Source organism: Crotalus tigris, unplaced genomic scaffold (assembly GCF_016545835.1).
Source record: "Crotalus tigris isolate CLP2741 ecotype Arizona unplaced genomic scaffold, ASM1654583v1 scf7180000024347.1601321, whole genome shotgun sequence".
NCBI classification, from domain to species: Eukaryota; Metazoa; Chordata; class Lepidosauria; order Squamata; family Viperidae; genus Crotalus; species Crotalus tigris.
In genome coordinates this window covers 1,133,540-1,148,859 of record NW_024100516.1, presented here as the reverse complement: position 1 = coordinate 1,148,859, position 15,320 = coordinate 1,133,540, and the positions used below count along the sequence as shown (strand labels likewise).

Here is a 15,320-nt window from a genome sequence, read left to right as displayed (position 1 = left end):
TGTCACCCATTTAATTCTAGTTTTCCCCTCTATTGTAGATTCTTTTTAATTTTGGTCCATCCGAAGGGACATCTGGCATACTAGGAAGCCATGCGTTATCAAAATACTATAAGGTAAGTAATGCCCTTGTAAGGCAATGATATATTCTTTAGCTGCTAGAACAGTGGTTCTCAACCTGTGGGTCGGGACCCCATTTGGGGTCGAACGACCATTTCATGGGGGTCGCCAAACAACACAGTCCGCCATTTTTTCCCCCTTTTCCTTAGCTGTGCTACTCCCTTTTATTCTGTTGGCTTTTGAAAGCCAATAGAATAGACTCTCTTGAGTAGTCTAATTCTATTGGCTTTCAAAAGCCAATAGGAATTGTCCAGGCTGTCTCTGCCCTGCTGAGCCCACCAAAAGTCCCATTCTGCAAACGGTGCTGCACCAGTTGAGTAGTCCTCGACTTATGACCGGTTGGGGGTCGGGGCATTAAAAAGGTTGAGAACCACTGTCATAAATCTTTCTGTTATCAAATACTGTATTCTGGGGAGTGGGTGGGAGGGGGGGTTGGGGGTGGGTGGGTGTTCTGGGGAGTGGGGGGGAGGGGGGGTTGGGGATGGGTGGGTAAGTAGGTTAGACAATAGGATTAAAGTAAGGTAATAGATGGGACAACGTATGAGAGAGATGTTGCTGAGAGTGGAGGAGAAAGGTTAGGGAGGAAGTAGGGGAGGGGGGAGAGAGGTGAGGGGAGGTGAGAAAGAGGAGGGAAGTAAGGGAGAGTGTTAGAGAGGGTGGATGCAGTTTGGGGGGAGGTGGGCAAGCAACACCTATGTGTATTTATTTTATTTTGTCAAATGTGAATTTTTTTCTTTTTTGTTTATGTAATTGATAAATGAAAAATAAAAACTTTTTTAGAAGGAAAAAAAAAGGTTGAGAACCACTGTGCTAGAAAATCAAAGTATGATTTCAAATCCTTGTTCAGATTTCAATAGGCTAAGCAAGAATTGTTTGGAGTCAAGTGGCACCTAAGTAGAATACATTCAATTAAATTAAGTTTAAATGGCCGCTACATTTTAAGGAAATGGAAAGAACAAGTTTCAGAGCTCTTCAGGTTAACCACACTGGTTTTTTTAAAAGATTTTTTTTAGTACTTCCTAAAGCGGGACTAGAACTTGGAGCCTCCTAGTGATCAGCCCAAGGTCACCCAGCAGCTTTCATGCCTAATATGGGACTAGAACTCACCATCACCTAGTTCCTAGCGTGGGCCCCTAGCTATCAGATAAACCTGGCTCTAAGTTAACTCTTTTCTGAAATGCAATCCGCCTATTTCTTGACAGCCCTTACAATCTCTGTGAAAGTTTACCCAATCTGATGCCCTCCAGATACTTAATGCTGTTATAGAAGAATTTTCCTAGTTTAAACCAAAAACCAGAACACAATCACACACACACTGAAAATTGGTTCATTGACAGAGCTGGAGGCTGAAAACAAACCCAAAGATGGAAAAGTTTACTACAACTGTTTACAGATTTAAGCAGAGAATGCATGTTACTGGATACAGCAGTGATATCATTAATTGGTTTAGGCAACTATAAGCATTTGTTTGGGCCCAGCATATAACAAACTTAATGCAGTGTTTTACAACCGTAGCAACTTGAGGATAATTCTGGGAATTATAAGTCCACATATTTTATTACAGTTGCGGAAGTTGCAAAATACTGATTTAATGAGATCATTAAGGCATTAGAGAAGCATTTTGGTCTAGTGCAGGGGTCGGCAGCCTTGGCTCTTTTATGACTCGTGGACCAACTCCCAGAATTCCTCAGCCAACATGTGGGAATTATGGCCCCCTTTATGACTCGTGGACTTGAACTCCCAGAATTCCTGAGCCAGCATAGCTCAGCTTGGAAACCTCTCCCTTTTCCCTCAGCATGGCTGGCTCAGGAATTCTGGGAGTTGAAGTCCACAAGGCATAAAAGAGCCAAGGTTGCCTAACCTTGCACTAGATAGAATAGGGCTCTTCAAACTTGGTTCTTTTATGACTCGTGGACTTCAACTCCCAGAATTCCTGAGCCAGCATGGGGGAACTATGGTCCCCTCATGACTCGTGGACTTCATCTCCCAGAATTCCTGAGCCAGCATGGGGGAACTATGGCCCCCTCATGACTCGTGGACTTCAACTCCCAGAATTCCTGAGCCAGCATGGGGGAACTATGGCCCCCTCATGACTCTTGGACTTCAACTCCCAGAATTCCTGAGCCAGCATGAGGGAAATATGGCTCCCTCATGACTCGTGGACTTCAACTCCCAGAATTCCTGAGCCAGCATGGCTCAGCTTGGAAACCTCCCTTTCCCCTCAGCGTGGCTGGCTCAGGAATTCTGGGAGTTGAAGTCCACGAGTCATAAAAGAGCCAAGGTTGCCTACCCCTGGTCTAGTGGTTAAGGCTCCAGGCTAGAAACCAGGAGACGGTGAGTTCTAGTCCCACCTTAGCCATGAAAGTTAGCTGGATGACTTCGAGCCAGTCACTGTCACTCAGCCCAATTCACCTCACAGGGTTGTTGTGGGGAAAATAGGAGGAAGAAGGAATAGTAAGTACGTTTGTTGCTTTATTTATAAAAGTAAGGCGGGGGATGCAAATAAACAGAATAACTATTAGGTAATGCAGCAGAACCAAAAAAAAACAAAAAACCCTATGGGCTTTTGAAAAACAAAGAGACAGCTTTTCATAAACACGGCTTATTTTTAGGAGTTGTTTTCATTTCCAGAGCTTTGTTCAACATCCATGGGGTTTTCCCAGCTTGTCAGTATTCCTTGGCCTTCTAACGTTGTCATGTTCGAGCAGACAGTTTAATTCCCCGGAAAAGATTGAGGATCCCTGATATAGGGCAGGGATGGGGAACCTTGTCTCTTTTATGTCAGGTGGACTTCAACTCCCAGAATCCCTGAGCCAGCCACGCTGAGGGGAAAGGGAGAGGTTTCCAAGCTGAGCCGTGCTGGCTCAGGAATTCTGGGAGTTGAAGTCCATGAGTCATGAGGGGGCCATAGTTCCCCCATGCTGGCTCAGGAATTGTGGGAGTTGAAGTCCCCGAGTCATAAAAGAGCCAAGGTTGCCTACCCTAGACTAGATGGTGGTTTGCACTCCTTTTATGGAAGTATAGACCCCTTTTAGACATTCAGGTTCATCTCCTGTTTTTTGACGTTATCCTCTTCTGCCTAATTATCCAGGTCCATATCCATCCCGATGACTATAATAAACAACGAAAGCCCAGGACCGATTTGTGGAGCTCAGTGTCAACTAAGAAAAACGGTAACTTGAAGGTTAAACACGTTATAGCTTGGCATAAAATATAGCGGTCAACTTATTTGGCTGTTCACTTAGCATGTCGTTACGATGGACACTATTGGAAGCTAAATGTCTACGGAGATTCTCAGGCAGGACAAGAAACAACGGATGGAAAATCGTCAAGGAGAGAAGCAACCTAGAACTAAGGAGAAACTTCCTGACAGTCAGAACAATTAACCAGTGGGACAACCTGCCTCCAGAAACGGTGAATGCTCCAACACTGGAAGTTTTTAAGAAGAGACTGGACAGACATTTGTCTGAAATGGTATAAGGTTTCCTGCCTGAGCCGGGGGTTGGACTAGATGACTTTGGCCTTGGTAAGGCCACACTTGGAATCCTGCATCCAGTTTTGGTCACCACAATGTAAAAAAGATATTGAGACTCTAGAAAGAGTACAGAGAAGAGCAGCAAAGATGATCAGGGGACTGGAGGCTAAAACATATAAGGAACTGCTGCTGGAATTGGGTAGGTCTAGTTTAATGAAGAGAAGGACGAGGGGGGTCATGATAGCAGTCTCAGGGGCTGCCACAAAGAAGAGGGAATCAAGCTATTTTCCAAGGCGCCTGAAGGCAGGACAGGAAGCAATGGATGGAAACTCATCAAGGAGAGAAGCAACCTAGAACTAAGGAGAAACTTCCTGACAGTGAGAACAATTAACCAGTGGAACAACCTGCCTCCAGAAGCAGTGAATGCTCCAACACTAGAAGTTTTTAAGAAGAGACTGGACAGCCATTTGTCCGAAATGGTTTAGGGTTTCCTGCCTGAGCAGGGGGTTGGACTAGATGACCTCCAAGGTCCCTTCCAACTTTACTATTATTATTATTTATCATCATCATCATCCAGGTTCTAGTTGTCTCCAAGGTGCTTTTTCCAAAGGCAACTGGGCTACGTTTCTCCTTGAGAAAGAAGTTTCGCTTCTCGTTTCAAGAAACCTCCATCGGTTGTGACTGGATGATGGGATCCCCTTTTCCTTCCATCGCCCCCGCCATCCTGCCGGAACCCGACGAAGCTTCTTGAAGGAGAAGCAAAACATTGTCATTGTCTTCTTCCTCGGTGAGAAACAGTCCGGTTGCCTTTTGGAAAAAAAAAAAAAAGAGCACCTTTGAGGCAAGCACTGCTCGTCCTCAACGTACGAAGCCAGTTGAGCCCCAAAATTTATTTCGGTAAGCGAGACGGATATTAAGTGACTCTGACAACCTTGCTTACCCCCGGTTGTTAGGTGAATCTCTGTTAGTAACATAGTTGTGAAGTGAATCTGGCTTCCCCGTGGACCTTGCTGACCATAAGGTCGCAAAAAGGGGACAGACTGCAGCCGTCATAAAGAGGAGTCGGTTGCCAAGCGTCTGAATTTGGAGCACGTGACCACAGGGGATGCTGCAACGGTCGTTAAGTGTGACAAACAGTCGCAAGTCACTTTCTCCAGGGTCGTTGTTTACTTCAAATGGTCACTAAGTGAGCCTTTAAGTCGAGGACTACCTGTACAGAACTTCTGGCTAGTTCTGTGTACTTTGCTTCCCCTTTGTGTGAGGGCAGAACCAAATCAATGATGCAATTGAAATATAGGATGGCTTCATATAGTGCAGGGATGTCAAACTCAATTTCACTGAGGGCCGTATCAACATTGCTCTGGGGGGGTGTGTGTGGCCAGGGTGGGTGCAGTCTACTGGGTAGACGTGGATGGGGTGGTTGTGGCCTACTGGGTGGGTGTGGCCAGCTCTACATCATTAGCGTCAAGGGTGCCTGTGGGGGCCTGGGCAGGAGTGGGACAGATCTGAGGGTCTCTGGTAGAAGGGGGTGGGACCGGGGCAAGCGCCAAGGCATGGTCCACCGGGGCAAGTGCCAAGATGGCCACCACAAAATTGTACATTGGCTCCCAGCTAGCCTGGGCCAGGGCCAAGGCAACGGGGGCCGTTCCCTCACTGTTTCCAGGATGGCTTCGCAGGCTACATGAAATCACTTCGTGGGCCAAATCCGACCCGCGGGCCTTGTGTTTGACATATCTGATATAGTGCACTGATGACGTTACCTAGTTGGATAATGAAATGCATGTATTAAAGCAACCAAGCCCAGAGAACGCCAGGGACACTGAAGATCTGATGTGGGCCAGAGAAAAAGTGGGAAATGATTGCATTTAGTTCATCCTAGCGCAGTGGTTCTCAACCTGTGGGTCGGGACCCCATTTGGGGTCGAACGACCATTTCACGGGGGTCGCCAAACAACACAGTCCGCCATTTTTTCCCCCTTTTCCTTAGCTGTGCTACTCCCTTTTATTCTGTTGGCTTTTGAAAGCCAATAGAATAGACTCTCTTGAATAGAGTCTAATTCTATTGGCTTTCAAAAGCCAATAGGAATTGTCCAGGCTGTCTCTGCCCTGCTGAGCCCACCAAAAGCCCCAGTCTGCAAACGGTGCTGCACCAGTTGAGTAGTCCTCGACTTACGACCGGTTGAGTAGTCCTCGACTTACGACCAGTTGGGAGGTTGCAGCATTAAAAAGGTTGAGAACCACTGTCCTAGCAGGTTAGGAAGATGAAATCACTCCAGGCTTATAGATACTTGGCATGTAAAAGCATGCAAGTAATTACCTTCCTTCTTTAATTTGATACTCGATGGTGCTCTAATACGGGGGTCTTCAAACCTGGCCCTTTTATGACTTGCGGACTTCAACTCCCAGAATTCTGGCTGAGGAATTCTGGGAGTTGAAGTCCACAAGTCATGAAAGGGCCCAGTTGTGAAGACCCCTCCTCTTAACCTTTTGTCTTGGTATTCGTTTGATACAGGGAAGATCTTGAGTTACTGGTGTTTCAGCCCCGGATTCAGCATGCACGAGTTGGTTCGTCAGGGAGTCCGTAGCATCATTCTGACGAGTGGCACCCTTTTCCCACTTTCTTCTTTCGCTTTGGAGATGCAGATGTGAGTCCTGTTGATTTCATTTTGGAATTAATTTAAAATAATTAATAGGCCGCTTCAGTCCAGGTGACCCTAAACCAGGGGTCGGGAACCTTAAACACTCAAAGAGCCACTTGGACCTGTTTCCCAGAGAAAAGAAAACACTGGGACACAAAACTTGCATGCGCGTGTGCGCACAAGGTGGGGGGGGGGAACTCGATTGAAGAGTTGAATTAAAAAGAAATAAAGGCTGCTGTGCATGAGAAGTGAAATGTCTTCGAGGAAAAAGAAAGGAAGTTCAATTGCCTCCTGAAAAAGCACCTTTGGGACCCATATACTTAAGGATAAACTTTTCCAAGTAATGTCCTATTTCTTGTCCCAGGAGATCTGCAGCCTCAATTCCGAGACTTTAAAGATCTTCCAGGAAACCGTTTTCAAAGCTTCCTGAAGATTTTGAAAGTGGGAGAGTCCCCTGGTCTCCCAGGGCAATCTATGGGAGATCGGCCTCCAGACAAAAACCAACTCTGTAAAGGAAATGGTTGTTTGGACGCAATTTGCCCTGGGAATCAGAATAATATTGACAGTAGGGAAACCGAAAAGGAAAAAATCAGGGATTTTCCATAGTTGCCATTATCTCTCCGATTCCTGTTAACAGAACAATGTGTTTATTTTCTTTTGCGATTGTCAAGAAATCTTTTTGCCCCACCTACCGTAATTGTTATATTTACTCTGATACAACTCAAACTTGGCTCGCCAACAGTCAGTTTTGTGGTGTGCGGAAATGTCATTGAACACTTGACAATTTTATCATGCCTTACTGGACTTATCTTGCCTGTAAAAAAAGCCGGAAATTTCTGGGTTCAAATGCAGATAACAAATAGAAAGAATTGTAAAGATCAACATTCAGCTTTAAGCAGAACTTTACTTACTGGGATTAATGGACAGCCAGTTAAAAAAAAAAGGCCCCTAGGAGATTATTCTTGTTTGTTTGTTTGTTGTTCATGTTTCTAGACTGCTCATCTCCTTCAAATAATAGAATAGAATGGAATGGAATGGAATATAGAATAGAGTAGAGTAGAGTAGAATAGAATAGAATAGAATAGAATAGAATAGAACAGAACAGAATAAACAGATTGTAGAATAGAATTAGAATAGAATAGACAGATTGTAGAATAGAATTAGAATAGAATAGAATAGAATAGACAGATTGTAGAATAGAATAGAATAGAATAGAATAGACACTGTAGAATAGAATAGAATAGAATAGAATAGACAGACTAGAATAGAATTAGAATAGAATAGACAGATTGTAGAATAGAATTAGAATAGAATAGAATAGAATAGAATAGACAGATTGTAGAATAAAATAGAATAGAATAGACAGACTGTAGAATAGAATAGACAGACTGTAGAATAGAATAGAATAGAATAGACAGATTGTAGAATAGAATAGAATAGACAGACTGTAGAATAGAATAGAATAGAATAGAATAGACAGATTGTAGAATAGAATAGAATAGACAGACTGTAGAATAGAATAGAGTAGAATAGATAGATTGTAGAATAGAATAGAATAGAATAGAATAGAATAGAATAGAATAGAATAGAACAGAATAGACAGATTGTAGAATAGAATAGAAAACAAATAGAACAGAATAGAGTTTTATTTATACTTGATTACTGTACGGGACTATTATATGTTGTTGTCATTGTTCAGTCGCTAAGTCATGTCTGACTCTTCATGACCCTATGGACAACAGCACACCAGGTTTGCCTGTCCTCCATTGTCTCCTGGAGTTTGCCCAAATTCATGTCCATTGTATCAATGACCCTATCTAACCATCTCATCCTCTGCCATCCCTTTCTCCTTTGGCCTTCCATCTTTCGGCCCTTTTATGACTTGTGGACTTCAACTCCCAGAAGTCATAAAAGGGCCAAGTTTGAAGAGCCCTGCTCTTTCCCAACATCAGGACCTTCTCCAGGGAGTCCTCCCTTCTCCTTAGGTGGCCAAATTATTTGAGCCTTCAGCTTCCGGATCTGTCCTTCCAAAGGAAAGTCAGGGTTGATCCCCTTTAGGATTGACTGATTGGATCTCCTTGCAATCCAAAAGAATCTCTCAAGAGTTTTCTCCAGGCCCATAATTTGAAAGCATTGATTCTTCCACGTTCAGCTTTCCGTATGGTGCAAGTCTCGTAGCCATACATTGCTCCTGGAAAAACCATAGCTTTGACTCCTCACCTTTGTTGGCAAGGTAACTCTCATTAACTCATACACAATGTGAATTTTAAGTTGTTCTATTTGATGTGAAGACTCTGATAAATGTATATGAACCTCAACAGATGTTCTGCAGCAGCATCTAAGTCTGAATCCAATTTTTTTGCTTTGGAACTGATTTCATCAGTTGCAATCTTTACTTCTACACCTCCTTATTTTAGAAAAATTAATGTCCACTTCAAATCATCATGTACTACCCCGGCCAATTCTCTGCATGATATATGTGGGAAAAGATGTTCTTTTCCTTCCTGTTCTATTTTTATTACTCTGGATAATAAGAATAGAATGGACTTATTTAATACAGGATGAAGATTACAATTGATGCAAGCCAATAACGTGATTTGGAAAAAACAGCTTCCTTAGGGAAAGGAATTCTCTTTTCCTCCTGTGAAAAATGTTAAGTGTCCTTCCTCTTAGTGCAGTGGTTCTCAACCTGTGGGTCGGGACCCCATTTGGGGTCGAACGACCATTTCACGGGGGTCGCCAAACAACGCAGTCTGCCATTTCCCCCCCCCCCCCTTTTCCTTAGCTGTGCTACTCCCTTTTATTCTATTGGCTTTTGAAAGCCAATAGAATAGACTCTCTTGAATAGAGTCTAATTCTATTGGCTTTCAAAAGCCAATAGGAATTGTCCAGGCTGTGTCTGCCCTGCTGAGCCCACCAAAAGTCCCATTCTGCAAACGGTGCTGCACCAGTTGAGTAGTCCTCGACTTACGATCGGTTGAGTAGTCCTCGACTTACGACCAATTGGGGGTCGCGGCACTAAAAAGGTTGAGAACCACTGTCTTAGTGAAATGAAAAACAATGACTATTGGAGTTATTATCATGAAGTTCCAACTGCAGGTGATTTGGGAGCATTTGAAGCATTAGCGCATCTAGATGCCGTATATACAAATACTTTTTTGCACTAGTATTTCCTGTGCATTTCCACGTTTTAATGTTCTGAATGACACATTCATCCAAGAGATTTGGCAAGGGAGAATAAGACCCTCGCTTTATCAGGCCTGTCATATTTTTTCCTTTCTATTTTAAGTTACCGTATTTCCGCCGTATAAGACGACTTTCGAAAGCGTTGAAAGTCGGGGGTCGTCTTATACGCCGGAAATAATGGTAGTTTCCGGCGTATAAGACGACTTTCTAGGCATGCAACCTGGCGCCGAAGTCGGGGGTCGTCTTATACGCCGGGTCGCCTTATATGCCGGAAAATACGGTATGTCGTTGAAAGTTGTGAACTGTGTTAAATCATTTATTCGCTAAGGATGGTGATTGTAACCCGAATTTCCCTCACCAAAGTAATGTCATAAAGCACAACGTCCATCACATTATTTAGTGACAGACATTTGAGCGATCCCCATTGGTATTGTTAATTGAATTCCCCTGGTGGGGACCCCCTCCAATCCAAGCCATTCCTGACTTGTTTCCTCTCAGCCCTCAGTAAAATAAGGGACTTTCTCCTCTTGAAGTCCCCCCATCTGCCTAGCTCAGGGGTGGCGAACCTATGGCACACGTGCCAGAGGCGGCACTCGGAGCCCTCTCTGTGGGCACACGTGCCATCGCCCCAGCCCCGCCTCCCTCCATGACCCCCTCCTCTCCAGCAGCCCCCCTGGAGGAGAATTGTCCCCGGGCACAGCCCGCATGGAGCAGCGCAGCCAAGGACATAGGCGGGCAGCCTGACAAGACTCCGCCCTCATGCCCCAAAGCGTGCAGATGATGCTGCGGGGTGTGGGCGGAGGGCGTGGCTGCCATGGCGCTGCAGGGCTGCCTGGGCGATCTGCAGCGGGCTGTGGAGGAGGTGCGTGGCCCTGCGGGTGGGCGGGGCAGGAAGTGGGTGGGGCGGAACAGGTAGGGTAGGGGGCGATTCGGTCTCTAAAAGGTTCGCCATCACTGGCCTAGCTCCTCCCCCTGCTCTTTTGGCTGCCCTGCATAGTGACATGCTTCAGCAGCAGTGGCAGCTCTGGGATGGTGGCGTGAAACAGGGCACATAACTGAGGAGTCTGTAGGAATGAATGAATGAATGAACACATATAGGCAGTCCTTGTCTTAGGACCACAACTGAGCCCAAGATATTTCTGTTGCTGAGTGAGACGGCTGTTAAGTGAGTTTTCTCCCATTTTGCAACCTGTCTTGCCGCCTTGTTGAGCGAATCGCTGCAGCCGTTAAGCTAGTCACACGGTTGTTCAAGTGAATTTGGCTTCCCCATGGACTTGGCATGTCCGAAGGTCGCCAAAGGGGGTCACGTGACACACACCCCTGAGACACTGCAACCGTCATAAATATGAGCCAGTTGCCAAGTGTCTGAATTTTGGTCACATGAGCCTGAGGATGCTGCAAGGGTCATGTGAACAACAGCCATAAGTCACTTTTTTTCAACGCCGTTGTAACTTTGAACGGTCACTAAATGAACTGTTGTAAGTCGAGGGCTACCCGCAATGGTACTGCAGATTTCCTAGATTTCTTAAGAAGCTACAGGTGGCCGCCTTCTCATCTGCCTGGTTTCAGGAACTAAATAGACAAGCGTTAAGCCACGAAGCTCCTCTCTATAATATGTTGATTACATCGTGTTCACTTTCTCCTTTTCTTTAGACCGTTCCCAGTTTGTTTGGAAAACCCACATGTGATTGATAAACATCAAATTTGTATAGGGATCATCCCCAAGGGACCGGATGGAAAATTGATGTGCTCCACTTACAATTACAGGTAATGAATTATTTCCTGTTTGGTATTCTCCAGCTGTTTTTTTTTTTTTTTTAAATGATGACGATGGTGGAGATGGTGATGTTCACTTTAAGCATTCAAGGAGAAATATGCACCGATAGAAGTGCTTTACACAGAATAGTATCCTGGCTATACATTTTAACCAATAGAAGAGAATATTTTAAGCTCAGCATTGAACTGTGGGCTTGCAGACATTTCATTACCCTACTAGATAACAGCATCAGTGCTGGAAGGGAGTGGGGCTTTTGAGGAGGAGGTAGAGTCCTTGGTGCTCTCTGAGCTTGGTTTTCTTGCAGACATTTCATTACCCTACTAGGTAACAGCATCAGTGATAGACAGGAGTGGGATTTGCTGATATATAAGTGGCTTGCCCTTTCAGGGTTGGTGGGAGTTCCTTGAATAGCCTGTTGTTTACTGTCTGAATATTTCCCTGATTACAATTTGGCTGTTGGTCTAGTGTTGATCTGGGTGTTAATCTCTGCTTATCTGGGTATTGATTGCTGACATTGCTTGGGGTAATTTAGCCTCAATTTCACTTGCTCCTGGGGAGGAAAGCTATGGCAAATCTAGACAGCATACTAAAAAGCAGAGACGTCACCCTGCCAAAAAAAAGTGCGTACAGTCAAGGCCATGGTTTTCCCAGTTGCAATGTATGGCTGTGAAAGTTGGACCATAAGAAAGGCTGAGCCCAAAAGAATGGAGGACTTTGAACTCTGCTGCTGGAGAAGACTCCTGCGAGTCCCCTGGACTGCAAGACGATCCAACCGGTCAGTCCTGGAGGAGATCAACCCTGACTGCTCTTTAGAAGGCCAGATCCTGAAGTGGAAACTCAAGGACTTTGGCCACCTAATGAGAAGGAGGACTCCCTGGAGAAGAGCCTGATGCTGGGAAAGATGGAGGGCAAGAGAAGAAGGGGACGACAGAGAATGAGGTGGTTGGATGGAATCCATGAAGCAGGAGGCGTGAGCTTCAATGGACTCCAGAAGATGGTAGAGGACAGGAAGGCCCGGAGGAACGTTGTCCATGGGGTCGCAATGGGTCGGACACGACTTTGCAACTAACAACAAGGTGTTTTGGTCTTTTAATTTCTTTTATAGCTACTTGATTGACTCTTACATTCATATGAATACCTTTTACATGTAGACATTACCCATTTGAACTCCAGGCATTACTGAATATCTGAGTTCCTTGATTCTGAGAGCTTACCACTCTGGTTTTCTTTGATACACAGCATCAGGAAGTCAAAGGAGGGTCTGTTGCTTGGGATCAGGGCTAGCCCTCGATGGAGTCAACCCTTTCCCCTTGAGTTCATCCCCACAAGACAACACAAAATACACCCCCAGATCCAAATGATGAGCAGTTCAGTGAAGCTGTTGACGCTGTGTGTACGGGCTGTAGGAAAAGGTTAACAGCATACAGGTAGTCCTCGACGTACGACCACAATTGAGCCCAAACCTTCTGTTGTTGAACGGGACAGCTGTTAAGTGAAATTTTGCCCCGTCTTATGACCTTTCTTGCCACAATCGTAGGCGAATCGCCATAGTTGTTACGTTTAGTAACAAGGTTGATACAAGGAATCTGGCTTCCCCATTTATTTGGTTGCCAGAAGGGCGCAAAAGGTGATCATGTGACCCCTGGACAAGGCAAGCGTCATAAATAGGAGTCGGTTGGCCAGGTGTCTGGATGTTGATCACGTGACCATGGGGGTGCTGCAACGGTCATGTGAAAACACAGTCACCAGTCACTTCTTTCAGTCCCGTTATAACGCCAAATGGTCGCTTAAATGAACCGTTGTAAGTCGAGGACTGCCTGTATTAGGGTTGTGATTCCTCGCCAGCCAGTGGATCCGGCAGCTGAGTCTGAGGAATCGGAGGAGGAGGACATCAGAGGAGGAGGAAGGCTGTGAGGAGCGCCAAGACTTACAGTTGGACCAGGAGCCCCTAGCCCAGTGGTGGCGAACCTATGGCATGCGTGCCAGAGGCGGCACTCAGAGCCCTCTCTGTGGGCATACCTGCTGTTGCCCCAGCCCCTCCTTCTCTAGTGGCCCCCATCTCACCAGCAGCTCCCCCCCCCCGGAGGAGAGTTGCCTCTGGGCGCGGTCCGCACGGAGCAGCGCAGCCAAGGACATGGCAAATTTCTCAGCAACGTAAATTCTGGGCTCAACTGTGGTCGTAGGTTGAGGACTACCTGTAGGTATGGTCTGGATCAGACATGTCAAACACAAGGCCCGGAGGCCGGATGCGGTCCGCAAAGGGGTTTCATATGGCCCGCGAAGCCATCCTGGAAACAGTGAGGGAACGGCCCCCGCTGCCTTGGCCCTGGCCCAGGCCGGCCGGGAGCCAATGTACAGTTTTGTGGTAGCCATCTTGGCACTTGACCTGGTGGACCCTGCCTTGGCATTTGACCCGGTCCCACCCCCTTCTGCCAGAGACCCTCAGATCTGTCCCACTCCTGCCCAGGCCCCCCATAAGCATTCTTGACGCGAACGATGTAGAACTGGCCACACCCATCCAGTAGGCCACACCCACTCCATCCACGCCCACCCATTAGGCTGCACCCAACCTGGCCACACCCCCCCACACCCCCCCAGGGCAACCACAGTGCTGATGCGGCCCTCAGTGAAATTGAGTTTGACACCCCTGGTCTGGATCAAATGGACAAGGAGAAGCTATTTCCCCTTGCCCCCCCCCAAAATTAGAATTAGAGATCACCCAATAAAATTGGATTGTGGAAGACTTTGGCCAGATAAAGAAGTTTTTTTTTCTTTTCTTTACACAACACATAAGTCAAGTTTGGAATTTACTTCTGTGAAATGTGGTGCAGACGTCCCCCCCAAAAAAAGACTGGAGCAATTAATGAGGTGATGGGGAACAGCGGCTCTTCACTTTGACGATAATGGAGCTGCCGGTGAACTCGTCTGCTGAGAGACGAATGGACTGTCCCTTGGAGACTGCCCTTTGTGGTAGTCCGAACAAGGGAACCCACGTCACAACAACTCATGCTGCTTTTATTGTCAACTGAACGGTAACACACCTTTTAAGTTCCAGAGGAAGTAAGGAGGTGAGTATTAGGCGACCCCCGTCTTTATCGCCGAGTCGCCTTCCTAGAATGAGGGAACGGCCCCCGTCTTTGGCGTACCAGTATTTTCGGCGTATAAGACGACTCGGCGTATAAGGCGACCCCCGTCTTTGGCGCCGAGTTTAGCGCTTCCGGAAGTCGTCTTATACGCCGGCATATACGGTATTTCTCAAAAATGACATCCTATGGTTTGGATTCAAACTGACTGTTGTACAGGCTGTAGCTCTTTCTTCTGTCTCTCAGATTGCTCTCACCGCTCATTATGTCTGGCCGTTGTAAGGAGAGGCTGTTGAACTAAAGGCACGATCCATCAGGACTCTGCCGATATTTCTGTGCTTCTGCAAGTGGGAATGGGTGTGTGCTTGCCTGCCTCTTCCACAGCCCAGTTCCGAACGGCTCAAAGACCCGGTAGTGGGCCGTGTCCCGGAGGTTGGGGACCCCTGCTTTAAACCAATCACATAGCCGCCCCCCTAAACCAAACCATTTCGAATGCTTAACATTTCTCCAGTTGGACTAATCCAGGGGTAGGGAACCTTGGCTCTTTTATGACTCGTGGACTTCAACTCCCAGAATTCCTGAGCCAGCATGGGGGAACTATGGCCCCCTCATGACTCGTGGACTTCAACTCCCAGAATTCCTGAGCCAGCATGGGGAACTATGGTCCCCTCATGACTCGTGGACTTCAACTCCCAGAATTCCTCAGCCAGCACGGGGAAACTATGGTCCCCTCATGACTCGTGGACTTCAACTCCCAGAATTCCTGAGCCAGCATAGGGGAACTATGGCCCCCTCATGACTCGTGGACTTCAACTCCCAGAATTCCTGAGCCAGCATGGTTCAGCTTGGAAAACTCCCTTTCCCCTCAGCATGGCTGGCTCAGGAATTCTGGGAGTTGAAGTCCACAAGTCATCAAAGAGCCAAGGTTGCCTACCCCTGACTTAGATAGTATAGGGCTCTTCAACGTTGGCTCTTTTATGACTCATGGACTTCAACTCCCAGAATTCCTGAGCCAGCATGGGGGAACTATGGCCCCCTAATGAC

At 46.4% G+C, this 15,320-nt stretch overlaps 1 protein-coding gene across 3 annotated transcripts in view; it reads left to right on the top strand.

The window, feature by feature from the left end:
- The window catches only part of RTEL1 (regulator of telomere elongation helicase 1), a 156,453-nt gene that overhangs the window by 59,778 nt on the left and 81,355 nt on the right, over positions 1-15,320 (top strand). For all 3 annotated transcript variants that reach the window (XM_039326933.1, XM_039326932.1, XM_039326931.1), the window contains 4 exons: positions 39-113; positions 3,209-3,290; positions 6,104-6,236; positions 11,070-11,183. In XM_039326933.1, coding sequence (XP_039182867.1) covers positions 39-113; positions 3,209-3,290; positions 6,104-6,236; positions 11,070-11,183 — 404 coding nt within the window. The remainder of the gene's footprint in view (positions 1-38; positions 114-3,208; positions 3,291-6,103; positions 6,237-11,069; positions 11,184-15,320) is intronic.